The sequence below is a fragment of the Polyodon spathula genome, chromosome 24, assembly GCF_017654505.1.
Source record: "Polyodon spathula isolate WHYD16114869_AA chromosome 24, ASM1765450v1, whole genome shotgun sequence".
Taxonomy (NCBI): domain Eukaryota; kingdom Metazoa; phylum Chordata; class Actinopteri; order Acipenseriformes; family Polyodontidae; genus Polyodon; species Polyodon spathula.
This window is the reverse complement of record NC_054557.1, coordinates 18,467,607-18,487,523: the sequence shown is the minus strand read 5'-3', so window position 1 is coordinate 18,487,523 and position 19,917 is coordinate 18,467,607. Positions and strand designations below refer to the sequence as shown.

General features: G+C 47.7%; 3 protein-coding genes across 3 annotated transcripts; 1 reads left to right on the top strand and 2 right to left on the bottom strand.

Moving 5' to 3' along the window:
- Positions 1-1,229: 1,229 nt before the first annotated feature.
- LOC121299000 (trypsin-3-like) lies at positions 1,230-4,419 on the bottom strand. The gene is made up of 5 exons (XM_041226426.1): positions 4,215-4,419; positions 2,863-3,028; positions 2,296-2,555; positions 1,818-1,954; positions 1,230-1,707 (listed from the first exon to the last, which is right to left on the bottom strand). Exons 1-5 carry the CDS (start codon positions 4,303-4,305, stop codon positions 1,558-1,560), a joined length of 804 nt encoding a protein of 267 aa, XP_041082360.1. The 5' UTR covers positions 4,306-4,419; the 3' UTR covers positions 1,230-1,557.
- Positions 4,420-7,313: 2,894 nt separating this feature from the next.
- Positions 7,314-13,541, top strand: LOC121299009 (zinc finger protein 883-like). The gene is made up of 4 exons (XM_041226435.1): positions 7,314-7,711; positions 7,789-7,948; positions 8,714-9,474; positions 12,600-13,541. Exons 2-4 carry the CDS (start codon positions 7,835-7,837, stop codon positions 13,531-13,533), a joined length of 1,809 nt encoding a protein of 602 aa, XP_041082369.1. The 5' UTR covers positions 7,314-7,711; positions 7,789-7,834; the 3' UTR covers positions 13,534-13,541.
- Positions 13,542-13,999: 458 nt separating this feature from the next.
- LOC121298567 (zinc finger protein 771-like) lies at positions 14,000-15,977 on the bottom strand. Its single transcript, XM_041225695.1, has 2 exons — positions 15,896-15,977; positions 14,000-15,088 (listed from the first exon to the last, which is right to left on the bottom strand). The coding sequence occupies exons 1-2, from the start codon at positions 15,975-15,977 to the stop codon at positions 14,001-14,003; spliced, it is 1,170 nt and encodes a 389-aa protein (XP_041081629.1). The 3' UTR covers position 14,000.
- Positions 15,978-19,917: the final 3,940 nt, after the last annotated feature.

Here is a 19,917-nt window from a genome sequence, read left to right as displayed (position 1 = left end):
TACAGAACATGTGTCGTCTCTTTAGACGAGGGATATTTTCAGAATCATATCGAATTTAAATACTACTTCTGTTGAAAATATAGCACTGTGCCGACAAAACCAATCCGGTACATGTAAATGGAAGCCTGCTTATTTTAAAACACGGTCCTTTCAGCTGTGGGTTTTTGATTTCGTATCTCTCTTGTGTTCCCTGATAAAAACGGCCAGAATGAAACAATCAGATACACGTCAGTGAAGTGAGGCTTTGACAGGGTCGGATATGTGAGTGCGGACTGAGTGAGTGAGTGAGTGTGTGAGTGCGGACTGAGTGAGTGGAGTAGCGCCCTCTGTTGTTGGTGCAGAGAATACATCACGCCATAAACTGTCACCTCTTTCTTCTAAGGGTTACCAATATAAATAAAATGTAAATATTTGTTGATTTTCTAAAATGTAATGTAAACGGTAATCGAATGCAATTCCGGGGGGGGGGGGGGGGGGGGGGTGTCTTCAGTTCACATGGTCTTTATGGCCCAGGGTTCAAATCTACTTCTCCTCTGAACTCTTATTTCAGCAAAAAAATAAAATAAAAAAAAAGCAATTCATTTGAAGTAGTGCACCGTTTAATTGAGAGACAGTCAGAGAGTTACACTAAAGTGCAATGCGACCTCTCTTCTGGTTTTTATATATCGACATCTATGCATAGGGGCACGAGAGCCTCAGATGAAAACATTTTCGATGAAAAATATATTTATTAATGTGTGCAAATCTACTTTTTTTTTTTTTTTTTTTTTTTTTGCCAGCTCTTTTCAATATTTCGTTCATGAAAGTGTTTGAGAGAGAGAGAGAGAGAGAGAGAGACAGAGAGAGCGAGCGAGCAGTGAAACGTGTCCAGCTAGCTGTGAAATTTGCAGGTGTGGGTGCCTGAATTGCACCCTGATAACGTTAGAATTATTAACACGTTCTTGCGCGTTATATGTAGGTACACAATTGTATCAGAAGAGAGTCAGGGTTATATTGTGCAAGAAGATTTCCACGTGAAGTCCATTGCAAAAATAAATAATAACCTTGTAACGCTGTGTGAGCACGCCTCTATTTACTCAATAACTACGATGCAAATACACAGTACATAGACACACTGAATGGAAATTCTGCAGCTGCTCAGTTGATCAGAGGCTCCCACTGAACTTCATGCAAACTTTACCAAGTCACATTTGCACAGGAAGAAAGAAAGAAAAAAACCCACGAATAAATCATTTTGAATAAGAGCTTTATTCCCAAAAACCAGCGAACTTGCACCCATATACAAACCACAGCGGTTCGTGCAGGACAGCTTGTCATGGTACATTTCAACATGTCACATTCTTCACTAAGCAGATGGAAAACTACAAAGCAGCGGTATGTCAATCAATATGTTAACAAGGTAACATTATTCCAGCAGGTTTCATTCGACTTTAATGGCAAAATTACTTAATTCTATATGAGGATGATGCTGCAAAACTTTTGGCCAGAGTTTTGCAAGGTAAATATTTAGCATTGCATATATTTTTCGACAGATGGCTGTTCCCTCTGGGAGATGCTCTAGTTGGAGGACATGACCTGGCTGATCCAGGCGTTGTATTTGCAGACCCTCACGTACACGCTGGGGTGCCCTACCTGGGCGCACTGGTATCCCCAGGACACGATCCCCTGCAGCTGTCCGTTACACACCAGCGGACCCCCAGAGTCTCCCTGAGAAACGAGCAGAGCGAGAGCGATCAAACCAGCGCTACTGAAACCAGTCGAGCAGAGCAGCGTTGAGTCAGCTAGAGATACCCCACTCTCATGTTTAATGAGTATACCTGGCAGCTGCTCTTGCCCCCCTCCATGAATCCGGAGCAGACCATGTTGTCGGTGTAGAGGTGGGGGTAGGCGTTGCGGCACGCCTGATCAGAGATAATGGGCTGGTCCAAACACTGCAGGGCTCGGGGGTAACTCACTGCACGAAACAGGGAAAGAAATACGATCATAACCCTCTGTCATAACCCCAAACCTAACCCCAACCCCAACCCCAACCCCAACCCCAACCTCAAACCCCAACCCCAACCCCAACCCCAACCTCTGTCCTCCTCTGGCTCTTTATATACATCCCTACGTCATGTCTTCAACGGGGACTTGAATACATAAAAAAAAAAATGTTTTATGATTACTAACTTCAAGTCTCCACTGCCATTGAGTATTACATATACCATAACAGTGTGCGTGCATGTGTGCCTGCGTTTTTGCCTGCATGAGTGCGTGTGTGTGTGTGTGTGCGTGCTTTTCTGTTGCCCCCCTCACCCCCGTCGGTGCGCAGGTTCCCCCAGCCCGACACCAGGCAGGGAGTCCCGGCGGTGGCGCAGCGGGAGGGCAGGGCAATGGGCTGCACGTAGGCGGTGAAGCGGGCGGGCTGAGCCAGCTTGATCAGCATGATGTCGTTGTTCAAGTTGCGGGAGTCGTACTGGGGGTGAGCGATCGCCTTCGACACCCAGAAACGCTGCTCCGTCCCCTCCTCCCGCGTCGTGTCGTGCTCCCCGAGGTGAACCTCTAGAGAGCTGGCTCTGCCGGGGTGGCGGTGGAGGGAGGAGGAGGGGGTTAACAATCGATCAAGTCCACCGGTCAATCAATCAATCAGTCAAGCAAGCAATCGATCGATCGGGTCAATCAGTCAATCAATCAAGTAAATTATTTGGCTAGTAAAAACAATTACAAATTCACTGCGCTGTGTTTACTTTTCTTTCACGCTGCACAGCTGAAGTGCAGCTTTTGTAGAAAACTGATTTTTTGTTTTTGTTTTCTAGTAAGCTATCCCTACAGTGCTGGTAATGAAAGGGGCTCGCTGTCTAGGGGTCCCTGCTCCGTACTCACGGTTTGTAGCAGTGCGCGGCCGAGACCACCCACCACTCGCTGATGAGGGAGCCCCCGCACCAGCGGTTTCCTCCGCTGTAGGTCAGGTACACCTGCCAGGGCTGGGAGTGGGGTCTGCACTCGTAGCCGTTGACGATCCTCTCGTCATCCTCCGAGGGGACAGCGGCTGAGAGGAAACGCACAAAGACGAGAGACAGATCTCAGTGCCTCTTAGTGCACCTCGCTGGTCTTTACCACCATGCATCCCTGTGCTGTGCTGTTACTATGGGAAACTTTTATAAGGGTTAGTTTACCCTGTTTTTAAATATGCTTTACCAGACCTCTCTGTGCTTTACTATGCTTCCCTATGCTTTACCAGACCTCTCTGTGCTTTACAATGCTTCCCTGTGCTTTACCAGACCTCTCTGTGCTTTACAATGCTTCCCTATGCTTTACCAGACCTCTCTGTGCTTTACAATGCTTCCCTATGCTTTACCAGACCTCTCTGTGCTTTACAATGCTTCCCTATGCTTTACCAGACGTCTCTGTGCTTTACAATGCTTCTCTATGCTTTACCAGACCTCTCTGTGCTTTACAATGCTTCCCTATGCTTTATCATACCTCTCTGTGCTTTACAATGCTTCCCTATGCTTCACCAGACCTCTCTGTGCTTTACAATGCTTCCCTATGCTTTACCAGACCTCTCTGTGCTTTACAATGCTTCCCTATGCTTTACCAGACCTCTCTGTGCTTTACAATGCTTCCCTATGCTTTATCATACCTCTCTGTGCTTTACAATGCTTCCCTATGCTTTACCAGACCTCTCTGTGCTTTACAATGCTTCCCTATGCTTTACCAGACCTCTCTGTGCTTTACAATGCTTCCCTATGCTTTACCAGACCTCTCTGTGCTTTACAATGCTTCCCTATGCTTTACCAGACCTCTCTGTGCTTTACAATGCTTCCCTATGCTTTACCAGACCTCTCTGTGCTTTACAATGCTTCCCTATGCTTTACCAGACCTCTCTGTGCTTTACAATGCTTCCCTGTGCTTTACCAGACCTCTCTGTGCTTTACAATGCTTCCCTGTGCTTTACCAGACCTCTCTGTGCTTTACAATGCTTCCCTATGCTTTACCAGACCTCTCTGTGCTTTACAATGCTTCCCTATGCTTTACCAGACCTCTCTGTGCTTTATTACACTTTGCTGCGCTTTGTACCTCTTTAGCTCTCATGCCCCACGTTTCAAATTCAAAGTTAATTAAAGTCTTTATCTTTTAGCCGATGAGTCTAGGTTACACCTGCACTCCTCTCCACAGCCCCTGTGTAACTTCCATAGCGCGAATAAGCAAAGGGAAGCGGTGTCTATAGTTACCCGCGCAGCCGAACAGCAATGCCAGGAGAATAAGCTTCATGATTCTGTGCCTTCTGTGCGCCGAGATCGCTTTTATATCCCCTCCGCGCATCGTCAATCATAGCGCTGGGAAACGACCTGTCCGGATCACTTGTGCACGTGTTATGCACTTTGTGAACGATTAACTTTGAGGTTGTTTTTTTAAAAGACACGTGTCAGAATGTCATGCTAGTCTGGGTGCTCTGCTATGCGATCAGTTATATTAGGTGCAGGGCGCCGGGTATGGGAAGTACAGTATATATTGCCTTTTTAAAGGGAGGGTAGCGCCCTCTGTTGGTGGAGAAAACACATTATGCTATTAATTTCCACCACTGGCTACTAATGGAGAAAAAATGGTCAAAGCATGTTCTAAAATGTTATTTATTTGTTAATCTATTGCAACTACCGATCCACAAAAAGGGAAACAAAACTGAACCAGGTAACTACAGACCAGTAAGCCTGACTTCTATTATATGCAAACTTATGGAAACTATAATAAGATCCAAAATGGAAAATTACCTATATGGTAACAGGGTACTGGGAGACAGTCAACATGGTTTTAGGAAAGGGAGATCGTGCCTAACTAACTTGCTTGATTTTTTTGAGGATGCAACATCAATAATGGATAATTGCAAAGCATATGACATGGTTTATTTAGATTTCCAGAAAGCTTTTGACAAAGTCCCGCACAAAAGATTAATTCTCAAACTGAACGCAGTTGGGATTCAAGGAAACACATGGACATGGATTAGGGAGTGGTTAACATGTAGAAAACAGAAAGTACTGATTAGAGGAAAAACCTCAGAATGGAGTGTGGTAACCAGTGGAGTACCACAGGGATCAATATTAGGTCCTCTGCTATTCCTAATCTACATTAATGATTTAGATTCTGGTATAGTAAGCAAACTTGTTAAATTTGCAGACGACACAAAAGTAGGAGGAGTGGCAAACACTGTTGCAGCAGCAAAGGTCATTCAAAATGATCTAGACAAGATTCAGAACTGGGCAGATACATGGCAAATGACATTTAATAGAGAAAAGTGTAAGGTACTGCACGCAGGAAATAAAAATGTACATTATAAATATCATATGGGAGATATTGAAATTGGAGAAGGAATCTATGAAAAAGACCTAGGAGTTTTTGTTGACTCAGAAATGTCTTCATCTAGACAATGTGGGGAAGCTATAAAAAAGGCTAACAAGATGCTCGGATATATTGTGAAAAGTGTTGAATTTAAATCAAGGGAAGTAATGTTAAAACTGTACAATGCACTAGTAAGACCTCATCTTGAATATTGTGTTCAGTTCTGGTCACCTCACTATAAAAAAGATATTGCTGCTCTAGAAAGAGTGCAAAGAAGAGCGACCAGAATTATTCCGGGCTTAAAAGGCATGTCATATGCAGACAGGCTAAAAGAATTGAATCTGTTCAGTCTTGAACAAAGAAGACTACGTGGCGACCTAATTCAAGCATTCAAAATTCTAAAAGTATTGACAGTGTCGACCCAAGGGACTTTTTCAGCCTGAAAAAAGAAACAAGGACCAGGGGTCACAAATGGAGTTTAGAAAAAGGGGCATTCAGAACAGAAAATAGGAGACACTTTTTTACATAGAGAATTGTGAGGGTCTGGAATCAACTCCCCAGTAATGTTGTTGAAGCTGACACCCTGGGATCCTTCAAGAAGCTGCTTGATGAGATTTTGGGATCAATAAGCTACTAACAACCAAACGAGCAAGATGGGCCGAATGGCCTCCTCTCGTTTGTAAACTTTCTTATGTTCTTAACTAATGTTAGTCCTATCAGACTCCTATGGCACAGCAGTGTCACCCAGTCCAGGTTTTACTAGCAGCTTGATCAGCCCCCAGTGTGTCTAGGGAACAAGCTCAGGTGTGTCTTATTATTAAACTCCTGGTGAAACCAGAACTGGATCAAACTGCTGTGCAATAATCCAAGAAGCTAAACTCTTGAATACAGCAGCAGGCGTTTGTGACCAACCCGGAGCAGCGGAAGTCTCCTCCAAGCCTGCCCCCTTTAGGGACAATGAGCCAATCAGGCTCCCAGAGTGAAACAGGCTCAGCCAATAAGGACCCTCCTTCTCTGCACCCACACGGCGCAGCGTGCCGAGCGGGGGGTGAAACTGACTCCCTGTCTCCGTCATTGCGGCTCCGGGTCTGCGGTCCGCTGCCCGGTACCGGCTCCGAGTTTGAGCCGCCATGGCGCTAGTTTCACACCGTCCTCCCGGACTGGAGTTGCTCGTCTTGTTCTCCCGCAGTGCTCCCCGGTCACTGTATCCGCTTGCGGTCTGCAGAGGTAAGGTGTTGCTTTGATAAAGGGCGCTTTGCTTTGGTTTTATTTGCGGGGAGGGTGTTTCCAGAGTCCGAAAAGCACGACCCAGGTAACGCGCTCTTTCGGTTTTAATTCTGCAGAAATCACCCGCCGTGTGTTTACCACAGGAAAGTGCAGGCGGGTCGCAAATTGCCGTGCGCTTGTGGAGTGTGCTTTTCATAGACGTGTCTGGCAAATTGCACCAGGCAACACAAATAATAACGAAGTGTGAGTGTGAGTGTGTGTGTCACTGTGAGTGTGTCAATGTGAGTGAGTGCGTGTCTGTGTGTCAGTGTGAGTGAGTGAGTGAGTGAGTGAGTGTGTGCGTGTGTGTGTGTCAGTGTGTGTGTGTGTGTGTGAGTGAGTGTGTGTGTGTGTGTCAGTGTGAGTGAGTGAGTGCGTGTCTGTGTGTTAGTGTGTGTCTGTGTCAATGTGAGTGTGTGTCTGTGAGTGAGTGAGTGCGTGTCTGTGTGTTAGTGTGTGTGTCAATGTGAGTGAGTGAGTGCGTGTCTGTGTGTCAGTGTGAGTGAGTGAGTGTGTGTGTGTGTCAGTGTGAGTGTGTGAGTGTGTGTCTGTGTGTCAGTGTGAGTGAGTGAGTGCGTGTCTGTGTGTCAGTGTGAGTGAGTGCGTGTCTGTGTGAGTGTGTGTGTGTGTGTGTGCGTGTGTGTGTGAGTTGTCGGCAACCGTGTGTCATGTGCAAGTACAATGAAACAACATTATTATTATTATTATTATATTATTATTATTATTATTATTATTATTATTAACAATAATAACGTACATTTTAAGCAGTGTGCACGTGTACTGGAACCCCCCGTTGCTTCTGTAGTTTTGATTAGTTGTGCATTATGAAATCAAACCGCTGGAACTGAGAATCTCAGGAAAGAGGCAAATTATCGATCGTCTAATTTAATCTGATGGCTTTAATTAACAAGCCACACGTGCAATTAGTTTAAACCAGCCAGAGAGAAGGAACACGCAGCCACACGTGCTAAAACGCAGGAGACTTTTCAGACGTTGTGTAAGATGCCTGATTAAAGCACAGGTTTTACAGGTGAGGGGAGGACAGGTTTCTGATCGTTTCTTGGTTGTACAGGTGAGGGGAGGACTGGTTTCTGATCGTTTCTTGGTTGTACAGGTGAGGGGAGGACAGGTTTCTGAGTTTCTTGACAGGTGAGTGGAGGACTGGTTTCTGATCTTTTCTTGGTTGTACAGGTGAGGGGAGGACAGGTTTCTGAAGCTCTCGTCCTGTTTCTGCGGGATCCCCAATGTGGAGATGTCTCTGTCGGAAGCAGAGGAAGGGCTGGTGATGGACACTGTTCCTAGTGAGGAGGAGGAGGAGGATGAGGACGAGGACGCCGGGACGGAGTTTGTCCACATCAATGAAGAGGTGCCTGAAAACAGCATGAAGCTGATTCTGAACTGAGGGAGAGGAGAGGAGGGGAGAGAGGAGAGGAGAGGGAGAGGGGAGAGGGGAGGGGAGGGGAGAGGGAGAGGAGAGGAGAGGAGAGGAGGGGGAGAGGGAGAGGTCGGTCCAGTCAATAAATGCAAAATCATTTGGATTTTAATTTGTTTAAACTTAGAATGTATCATAATTCACTTACTAATATATATACATATATAATAAGAAAATAAGACTCCCATTGCACAGCAGGGTCACCCAGTCCAGGTTTTACTACCAGCTCGATCAGCCCCCAGTGTGTCTAGGGAACAAGAACTCCTAGTGAAAGCAGGACTGGATCACACTGCTGTGCAGCAGGAGTCTGATTATTAAACTCCTAGTGAAAGCAGGACTGGATCACACTGCTGTGCAGCGGGAGTCTGATTATTAAACTCCTAGTGAAAGCAGGACTGGATCACACTGCTGTGCAGCGGGAGTCTGATTATTAAACTCCTAGTGAAAGCAGGACTGGATCACGCTGCAGTGCAGCGGGAGTCTGATTATTAAACTCCTAGTAAAAGCAGGACTGGATCACGCTGCAGAGCAGCGGGAGTCTCATTCCCAGCCCTGTGATAGTGTTGAGGTAAGAAAGTAGAAGTGTTAAAAGCGTGGTTTGATCGGCGCTGCTTCACCGAAGAGCCTTCTTCAGCAGTGAAGCTAATCCCTGTCCCGCACACATGACTGCTAACAGAAACACACTGCCCTTTTCAACAGGGGGTGCAAGTCCACATGTCTCTGTCGGACCCCAGAGAGGATCTGGTGACCCCAGAACCCCTTGCCAGCGAAGAGGAGACCCCGAAAGAGACAGCCGGCGAACCTGAACCCGGGGATCCCCCCTCCCTGTGCATAGCGGACCCCTCGGAGCTGGGCGGCATCGTGATCAAACAGGAGGTTGTTTCTGGGGAGAGCGAAGTGGAGGAGAGCGGGGAGATGGGAGAGCTGTGCCCGGTCAAGGACCAGGGTGTCAGCGGCGGGCAGGACCTCTTCCACTGCCCGGATTGCGGGCAGACTTTCAGGCTCCACTCCCAGCTGGCTTCCCACCGGCGGCGAGGCCACCGCGCCCGGGAGAGACCGTACTACTGCGCGGTCTGCGCCAAGTGCTTCTACCAGGCGGGGGACCTGCGCAAGCACCAGCGCATTCACACAGGCAAGAAGCCCCACTGCTGCCCCCAGTGCGGCATGCGCTTCACCCAGTCGGGGGTCCTGAAACGGCACCAGCGCACGCACACGGGGGAGAAGCCGCACGCCTGCCCCGTGTGCGGGAAGAGCTTCAGCATGAAGCACAACCTGCAGACTCACGGGCGCATCCACACAGGCGAGCGGCGCTACGGCTGCGAGCAGTGCGGGAGGAGCTTTACCCAGCTGCCCCACCTCCGGAGGCACGAGCAGGTCCACTCCGGGGTCAAGCCCTTTGAGTGCGCCATCTGCAGCAAGCGCTTCACCAGGGCCTCCAATCTGAGATCGCACCAGAAGCTGCACCCCTGACCGGAGCTGGGGGAGCGGACCGCTTCGACGGGATTGGGCATGTTACAGTCGGGGCTGCCTCCTATAGACCGCCTTGTAAAACATAATAACTACAATATTAATAACGGATGCAAAGCCCAAGTTATAATCAAGCTCGTTTCGACTGGTGACACTTCAAAATAACGATAAAGCAGAAACTCCACACCTGACCTCCTGAGGGGTCACTGAGGGGTCACTGAGAGGTCATTGAAGCCCGAGCTACAACCAGGCTCTCCCTTGAAGATCACATTCAACAGCTACAAATAATAATAATAATAATAATAATAATAATAATGCAGAAACTCCAGACCTGAGATAGCACTGGTTCATTGCGGCGTTCGACTCTCGACTCTCCAGCAGTGTTTGCTTCGAATATTCAGACTTTTTTTTTTTTTCTCCCTGAATTTATTTTATTTTTATGCAAGTTCTGTGCCCACCCCCACCCCCCACAGACAAAAAAAGTGTTCCATGTTTTGCTATGCTGTGATGAAACGAGGGGTGTGGAACTGCATGTCCTGGTGTAAGAGATGTCAGTTTTGATGAGTTGCAATACATTGTCTTCTATATATATATATATATTAAACCCCCTTATCTTGGGCTGTGTCGTTTTATTACACACACACATCCACACTGACACATTCTCTGACACACATATACACACACATCCACACTGACACACTGACACACACACACACACACACATACACACACACATACACACTCTCTGACACACATATACACACACACACACACATCCACACTGACACATATACACACACACACACTCTCTCTCTGACACACATATACACACACACACACACACACACACACACATACACACACACACACACTCTCTGACACACACACACATACACACACACACACACACACCCACACTGACACACATATACACACACACTTTCTCTCTGACACATATACACACACACACACTTTCTCTCTGACACACATATACACACACATCCACACTGACACACACTCTCTCTGACACACATATACACACACACACACATCCACACTGACACACATACACACACACACTTTCTCACTGACACATATACACACACACACACATCCACACTGACACACATATACACACACACACACACTCTCTCTGACACACATACACACACACACACACACACACACACACACACACACACACACACACACACACACACACACACACTCACACACACACACACACACACACTCTCTCTGACACACATATACACACACACACACACTCTCTCTGACACACATATACACACACACATCCACACTGACACACATATACACACAGATGTTTACCAAAAGAGGCAAACAAAAATGTATTTATTTGTTTATTTTAACATAATTTCCACAAAACGTTTTTTTTGTTGTGTTTTGTTTTTTTAATCAGCATGGTGCCCGGGAAACCAGCAATACAAAAAAAAAAAAAAACTCTTTCATACTAACACTGCGACTCGTGGCGTACCAGTTCAACCAATCCGCTTCCTTTTCTGAAACCCTTAAACCAGTAACACGGCGGGGTGGATTAAAAAAACAAGAGCGAGAAACTGCAACACTGTGTCCGCCATTGCGGCTCCAGGGGCTCTGCACGTTAATGGGAGGCGGCCGTCAGGCCGGAGCCACAATGGCGCCAGTTTCACCCCCGTCTCTACAACTGGTTTCCCGTCTTCCCCCGTTGCAGTTCCGGCAAAACACAAGACGGGAGAAAGAGGTCCGTTGCTGCAGAATTGCTACAGAAAACAAACAAAAAAAAAAAAAGACGGTACCGTAAATGCTAATAATTCAGAGTGTTCATGTTGTGAGAATGCATTGCACGTTAATTTAACCGTTTTGCTTTGTTTGGGTTATTTTAATTCCACAAGTGTGAACGTAATAATACAAAACCGATTGTTTGTAACCGTTAGTTAATTTATTTTGTCGATGGAGAGTCTATTAAGCATGGCAGCCAGGGAAACTACATCGCGAACCCGTTCATCTCTCTCTCTCTCTCTCTCTCTCTCTCTCTCTCTCTCTCTCTCCTCTCTCCCTCTCCCCTCTCTCTCTCCCTCTCTCCCTCATGCACGAAGGGGTTAATCTCTGAGAGGATGTTGGAGTATTGATTCTGTATCAGGCATGTGAATCTGTTAGTTTTCAGCCTGCATGCCCACAGAGATTAATGGCAAAAAAATAAATAAATAAACAAATGAAGAAAAATATTTAGCAAAAAAAAAAAAAAAAAAAAAAACCATTCAGAACAGGGCTTCTCAAACCCGGTCCTGGGGACCCCCTGTGGCTGCTGGTTTTCATTCCAAGGGAGCCCTCAGTTACTGAACCAGACCCTTCACTGAAACGGTCATTTACTTCATTAGACATTTGTACATGTTCTCAGCTCTTAAACAGTTGCATATTTCAAGTGAGCTGTAACATTTGATAAAGTTGCCACGCATTAAAGGGTTAAAACTCAGGTGCTGGTTCTGCTCCGATCCCCCTATTGCATCATCACGTGATCAGTACCACGCCTGCTAAAACTCCTGCCGTTCTTTACACCCGCAGACAGCGGCTCTGAGATCGAACCCAGGCCTCTGATGAAGGAGACACGCCGACCGGGGCCCCTTAAAGAGGAGCTGGGGTCCCCCCCACCCTCTCCCGCAGCTATCGAGGACGTGTCGGAGCTGGGGTGCATCGTGATCAAGCAGGAGGTGCTTTCAGAATGCGGCGACACAGAGGAGGAGGCAGGTCTGGGATATCATGAGGAAGGGCAGGGAAAGTCGCTTCTGGAAAGGGAACGAGACTGGGAGGAGAATCTCGTCAACGAGGAGGAGGGGGGGGGGAGGAGGAGGAGGAGAGGGAAACAACACTCCTGCCCCGAATGTGACAAGTCTTTCAGCCAGTCATCCCACCTCAAGGCGCACCAGCGCAGGCACGCGGGCGACCGGCCCCACAGCTGCCCCGACTGCGGGCGCCAGTTCTACGAGCCGCGGGGCCTCCGGGCGCACATGCACGTCCACACGGGCGACAAGCCCCACCGCTGCGGGGAGTGCCACAAGAGCTTCGTCCAGCCCTGCCACCTCCGAGCTCACCGGCTCACCCACACGGGCGACCGGCCCCATGCCTGCCCCGACTGCGGCAAGACCTTCCCCGACGCCAGCCGGCTCAGATCCCACAGGCTGGTCCACGCGGTGGAGAAGCCGTACGCCTGCCAGGAATGCGGAAGGGGCTTCTGCAGCCCCTCCCAGCTCCGCAAGCATGGACGCACGCACTCCGGGGAGAAGCCATACCGCTGCCCGGCCTGCGGGAGAGCCTTCGCCAGGGCTGACGGGCTGGAGAAGCACTCCAGGACCCACACGGGGGAAAAACCGTACGAGTGCGCCGACTGCGGCAAGAAGTTCTGCGACTCCACGCAGCTGAAGATGCACGGACGCACGCACTCCGGGGAGAAGCCGTACCCCTGCCCGGCCTGCGGGAAAGCCTTCGCAGGCTCCGGCCAGCTGCGCCGGCACAGCCTGACCCACGCTGGTGGGCGGGGAGAGGAGGAGAAGCCCTTCCGCTGTCCGGATTGCGGCCGGGGATACTCCACTGCCACCAGGCTGGAGACGCACAGGCAGGTCCACTCCTCCTCCTCCTCCACTGCCCCAGGAGACAAGCCTTACCCCTGCAGCGACTGCGGGAAACGCTTCCTCACCTCCTACCTCTTAAAGAGGCACGGCCCTGTGCACACGGGAGAGAAGCCCTACGACTGCCCAGACTGCGGGAAGAGCTTCAGCTGGGCTGCCAGTCTGGAGAGGCACCGGCGGACACACGCCGCCCCGAAGCCGCACCCCTGCCCGGAGTGCCAGGAGAGCTTTTGCGACTCCGCCCGGCTCAGAAAGCACCAGCAGACGGCACACTCCGGGGACCGGCCGTTCGGTCGCCCCGACTGCGGGGAGAGTTTTTCCAACGGCAGCGGTTTGAAGAAGCACCGGAGGATTCACGTGGAGGAAGGGGGGGCGGGGGAGAGCGCACGGGTGCCTGAAACGAGGTGAAGGGATTCGGGGATCCCGTCAGTCTCAGGCTTGGTTCTGCCTCGTCGCAAGACAATAAAACCCCTAATAATAATATCAGAGCTCTGTCCCGTGCGCTTGTGTGTTTGTCGTGCTGTGATTAGCATTGCTTGCTTGGGTGATTTGGAATAAACAGCCATTGTTAACGTGTGCACCTGTTTGTGGTTCTTTGCAGTGAAACTAAATGCAGTTGTAATTTCAGCAATGCTGCAGTGACTGGGAGTGTAACAGCAGTGATCCGGGGGTCTGCTTCACCCCGGGGGGGCGGGGAGCCTGAACCAGGAATTCCCCACACTGGAACGAGCCAAAGAATCTCACACAGTACGGCCGCCATGAACTTTATTTTTGAAGGAGAATCTTTCATTCTGTCTTTTAATATTTACAACAGGACATGCAGCATCATAGCAAACGCTACACTTGTAATCAAACAAGCTAAGTTAGTCACTCTCTCAGGTGTGCTGTCTCTGGTGGCGGTGCAGGTGAGCCAGCTGGTTGAAGCTGCGGGGGCAGCGCTGGCACAGGTAAGGCCTCTCCCCGCTGTGTATCCTCAGGTGAGTCCTCAGGCTGCTCACCCTGCCGAAGCGCGCCGCGCACTGGGGGCAGCCGTGAGGCCTCTCCCCGGAGTGCGTGGCCCTGTGCTTGCTCAGGTCGCCCGAGTCTCTGAAGCCCTTCCCGCACTGGGGGCACAGGTAGGGCTTCTCGCCCGTATGCAGGCGGGCGTGGCGTCGCAGGTACCCGCACTGCACGAAGCCCTTGCCGCACTGGGGGCAGCGGTAGGGCCTCTCCCCGGTGTGGGTGCGCTGGTGGGATCGCAGGTCCCCTGACTGGCGGAAGGCTCTCCCGCAGACCGGGCAGGGGTACGGGCGCTCGCCAGTGTGCACGCGCCGGTGGGACTTCAGGTGGTGCGGCTTGTGGAAGTCCTTACCGCAGTCCGGGCAGCGGTGAGGCTTGACGCCCGTGTACGGCACACGTTTCTTCTCCTTTTTCCCCTCTCCTCGTCCCTCTTCTTCCTCCTCTGACACAGCCTCCTCTTTGACAATGATGCAGCCCAGCTCGGAGATGTCTTGCACGTACTCTTTTTCCCCTTCTAACCCTCCACCGTCCTCCCCTACCATTACCCCAATCCCTTCTCCTGCCCCTAACCCTCCCTTCTCCCCTGTTCCTGTCCCTCCCTCTTCCTCCCCCTCCAACCCTTCCCCTACCTCCTCCTCCTCCCCTTGTTCTCCTGCCCTGTACCCCCCTTGTTCTCCTGCCCTGTAATCCACATCGTTGCTGGTCGCCTCCTCTCCACTGGGGTCCTTCCTAACGGGCAGGTCTTCCAGAGTGGAGATTTCCCCGGCAGGCTCATCTCTCTTCTCCTGCGAGCGGTCAGATCCCTGTTCCGATCGTGGTTCAGATCCCGTCCCAGCGACGGAATGCCATCCCTCTGCAACGCGGAAAGGTCCCGGTTCCGATCCCTCCTCTCCGACTGGGTCAGGTTCTGGATCCGGGATCTCCTCTTGAATGCGGACCCCTTCCAATACCGAGCCCTGTGTCACTGAAAAGAAAAAAAAAACAGTTAAGTCAGGGAGAAAAATAAAGACTCCCGCTGCACAGCAGTGTGATCCAGTCCTGCTTTTACTAGGAGTTTAATAATCAGACTCCCGCTGCACAGTGGTGTGATCCAGTCCTGCTTTCACTAGGAGTTTAATAATCAGACTCCCGCTGCACAGCGGCGTGATCCGGTCCTGCTTTCACTAGGAGTTCTTGTTCCCTAGACACACTGGGGGCTGATCGAGCTGGTATTTAAACCTGGACTGGATCACACTGCTGTGCAGCAGCATATTACAAATAATAAAACGCAGGTGTAAACCCCTCTTCAGACAGTTCTGAACTGATATCATACAAATGCAATTAACAATAATGCATAATACGCGGCGGTTGAGTGCAGAGCGTTCCTCCAGTTGTACATTCTTGGAATGCAAGGAGTCAAACAGAGACAGCGGCGTCAAACCACACGCTTTTATTAAACTGCGTGTGCGTGTGCGTGTGCGTGTGCGTCACCTGCAAGGTGCTCCCTCTGTCCGCGCGCTTCACGGCATTATGTCAGAACGCTCGCGGTCACGTGGCCCGGCTGCCAGGTTACAAACAGCATTTAGATACAGATCTGAATCGCGTTCAAATGAACACACGCAGATATGATCGCCCCCAACCGTTTAAAATAATAATAGCAATAATAACATATAACGTTCACGCCACTTCACTGTGGAAGCTGCTGATAACGCCGCTGCGTTTACTGACATCGTTTTGCATCGCAGCAATGTAACGATTATGCAGAATGATGATCAGAACACGCGTTGCTCACCCGATACTCCCTGCTGCGCGTTGGGTTTGAGCTCTGGTTTAACACACCCTCCGGGGCTCGCTTTTGTTTGATAACAACGCATTTCGCTCAGCTCCGCAGCGCCAACCCCGCCGCCTCCTAAACGTTAGTCTTTTAACCGCATCAACCCGGACTAAAAATGCGAGGATAAAACCACGAAGCAAACCCTGCGCTGGGATCCAACTCCCCTCATCTCTGCCCTCCTCTCTGCAAGCTGCAAGCACGGCTGCCTCGACCCCGCCCTCCCGCCTCGCCACAGCCAATCAAGCTCCGGGCCCAACCCCCCTCCCGTTTCATTTCTTATTTTAAACCAATAGTAACTCGAGGTGCGGGGGGGGGGCGGGGTCTGACCTCCCAGCCAATTGCAAACAGGAGTGTTTTAGATCGCGGTTCTCATTGGCTGTGGGCGCACAGTTCGACAGTCGCGTCACGGCGTCTTTCTTTCAAGAACAAAATCAACAACAACAAACACCTGAAGGAAAACAAAAAGAAAATATTGAAGCGCTCCTGATGAGAAAACATTCACAACAAAATAAAATAACTTGCATTTTATATATATAGATATATGAGTCTGGTTGTTTGCGACCCCCAGAGTGTTTGTTGTTCAGTCGTGTTGTGTTGATATTTGTTGTTCAGTCGTGTTTTGTTTGTGTTTGTTGTTCAGTCGTGTTTTGTTTGTGTTTGTTGTTCAGTCGTGTTGTGTTGATATTTGTTGTTCAGTCGTGTTTTGTTTGTGTTTGTTGTTCAGTCGTGTGTTTGTTTGTGTTTGTTGTTCAGTCGTGTTGTGTTGATATTTGTTGTTCAGTCGTGTTTCGTGTTTGTGTTTGTTGTTCAGTCGTGTTTTGTTTGTGTTTGTTGTTCAGTCGTGTTGTGTTGATATTTGTTGTTCAGTCGTGTTTTGTTTGTGTTTGTTGTTCAGTCGTGTTGTGTTGATATTTGTTGTTCAGTCGTGTTTTGTTTGTGTTTGTTGTTCAGTCGTGTTTTGTTTGTGTTTGTTGTTCAGTCGTGTTGTGTTGATATTTGTTGTTCAGTCGTGTTTTGTTTGTGTTTGTTGTTCAGTCGTGTTTTGTTTGTGTTTGTTGTTCAGTCGTGTTGTGTTGATATTTGTTGTTCAGTCGTGTTTTGTTTGTGTTTGTTGTTCAGTCGTGTTGTGTTGATATTTGTTGTTCAGTCGTGTTTTGTTTGTGTTTGTTGTTCAGTCGTGTTGTGTTGGTGTTTGTTGTTCAGTCGTGTTTTGTTTGTGTTTGTTGTTCAGTCGTGTTGTGTTGATATTTGTTGTTCAGTCGTGTTTTGTTTGTGTTTGTTGTTCAGTCGTGTTGTGTTTGTATTTGTTGTTCAGTCGTGTTTTGTTTGTGTTTGTTGTTCAGTCGTGTTGTGTTTGTGTTTGTTGTTCAGTCGTGTTTTGTTTGTGTTTGTTGTTCAGTCGTGTTTTGTTTGTGTTTGTTGTTCAGTCGTGTTTTGTTTGTGTTTGTTGTTCAGTCGTGTTTTGTTTGTGTTTGTTGTTCAGTCGTGTTTTGTTTGTGTTTGTTGTTCAGTCGTGTTTTGTTTGTGTTTGTTGTTCAGTCGTGTTTTGTTTGTGTTTGTTGTTCAGTCGTGTTTTGTTTGTGTTTGTTGTTCAGTCGTGTTGTGTTTGTATTTGTTGTTCAGTCGTGTTTTGTTTGTGTTTGTTGTTCAGTCGTGTTTTGTTTGTGTTTGTTGTTCAGTCGTGTTTTGTTTGTGTTTGTTGTTCAGTCGTGTTGTGTTTGTGTTTGTTGTTCAGTCGTGTTTTGTTTGTGTTTGTTGTTCAGTCGTGTTGTGTTGATATTTGTTGTTCAGTCGTGTTTTGTTTGTGTTTGTTGTTCAGTCGTGTTGTGTTTGTGTTTGTTGTTCAGTCGTGTTTTGTTTGTGTTTGTTGTTCAGTCGTGTTTTGTTTGTGTTTGTTGTTCAGTCGTGTTTTGTTTGTGTTTGTTGTTCAGTCGTGTTGTGTTTGTGTTTGTTGTTCAGTCGTGTTTTGTTTGTGTTTGTTGTTCAGTCGTGTTTTGTTTGTGTTTGTTGTTCAGTCGTGTTTTGTTTGTGTTTGTTGTTCAGTCGTGTTGTGTTTGTATTTGTTGTTCAGTCGTGTTTTGTTTGTGTTTGTTGTTCAGTCGTGTTTTGTTTGTGTTTGTTGTTCAGTCGTGTTTTGTTTGTGTTTGTTGTTCAGTCGTGTTGTGTTTGTGTTTGTTGTTCAGTCGTGTTGTGTTTGTGTTTGTTGTTCAGTCGTGTTGTGTTTGTGTTTGTTGTTCAGTCGTGTTGTTTTGTTTGTGTTTGTTGTTCAGTCGTGTTGTGTTTGTGTTTGTTGTTCAGTCGTGTTTTGTTTGTGTTTGTTGTTCAGTCGTGTTGTGTTTGTGTTTGTTGTTCAGTCGTGTTTTGTTGGTGTTTGTTGTTCAGTCGTGTTTTGTTTGTGTTTGTTGTTCAGTCGTGTTTTGTTTGTGTTTGTTGTTCAGTCGTGTTGTGTTGATATTTGTTGTTCAGTCGTGTTTTGTTTGTGTTTGTTGTTCAGTCGTGTTGTGTTGATATTTGTTGTTCAGTCGTGTTTTGTTTGTGTTTGTTGTTCAGTCGTGTTTAAACAGGATTTGTTGTTGAGTCGTGTTTTGTTTGTGTTTGTTGTTCAGTCGTGTTGTGTTGTTATTTGTTGTTCAGTCGTGTTTTGTTTGTGTTTGTTGTTCAGTCGTGTTGTGTTGATATTTGTTGTTCAGTCGTGTTGTGTTTGTAGGCTTCCCTCCCCATTAAACAGGAGCTCTGTGAGATGCAATGTGGTGACAGCAGCCAGCAGGCAGAGTTTGATCCCAGGGCTCGGTTTCACCAGCATCAGTCTTTACTGACTCTGCTTTTACACATGAAGTAAAGGCTTTGAGTTTAACTTTGTGTTTTTAAGCTGGTGTAACCCAGTGCAAGCCTCACAGCTGAAACTCCCCCGCTTGAATCCACTCCAGCACCCAGCCACATACCCTAAACCTACAAGCAGTGCCTCTTACTTTCTTTCCTGTTGATATTTTCCAGGTTCCAGTCAAGCAGCATTTTAAAACACACCAGCGAACTCACACAGGAGAGAAACCATATCGCTGCTCTGACTGTGGGAAGAGTTTCAATCAGTCAGGAGACCTGAAAACACACCAGCGAACTCACACAGGAGAGAAACAGTATCAATGCTCTGACTGTGGGAAGCGTTTCAGTCTTAAACAAGCCGTTCAAAAGCACCAACAATTCCACAGAGAAGAGAAGCCTTAAAGACTGTGTTCAATGGGACTTTTCACTCCTGAGGAAGAACCTTTACCTGGCATTATGGATCCCTGTGCAATTGCCGTGCTGTGCATGTGTTGCACATAGATAGTAAGTTGTGTAGAAACAAAATAGAATTGCCAGGAAAATAGGTACTCCTTAAAAAAATTAAACTGAACAATACAATAATTGCGATGGTGGCACCCCGTCAGCAGGTGGCGCTCTAAGGCTCTCTGGCAGCCGTTTCATAGACTCTTGTTAGAAAACGCAATGGTGAGCATCAGAAGACAGGCTGCTGTACTGTGTAAAGTTCAACCGAACTTTTATTATTATTTTGCAGGGAAGAATATCAAATCTGAATATAATCTAAAGATTGAATCATAAATAAAGTTAGCGGTTACAATGATTTTGGTTTGACCGATGTTTAAAACTGGATTAAAGAGAAAATATCCTGAATAACGGTAAGGTGGAATTGCATTGAACTGAATGAATAAACATCATCGTTGCATAAAATGCCAAAATAAAGGTAGAAAATAAGAATATAAACGGTCTTTAGGGCATATATAGTTCAGATGATGATTGTTTGGGAATATTAACAAAGGATGAGTAAGGATTGATAGATGTGTAAGGACAATGTGGATGTGAATAACACCGTGTAACTTATTTATTATTTTTTTTGGTTCCTGGGTAGTAAGTGTTATTTCCCAATTGCTTATGCCTCAAAAGTATAGGAGATGGCTGCTATTCCCCACAAACTTTGCTTTTGT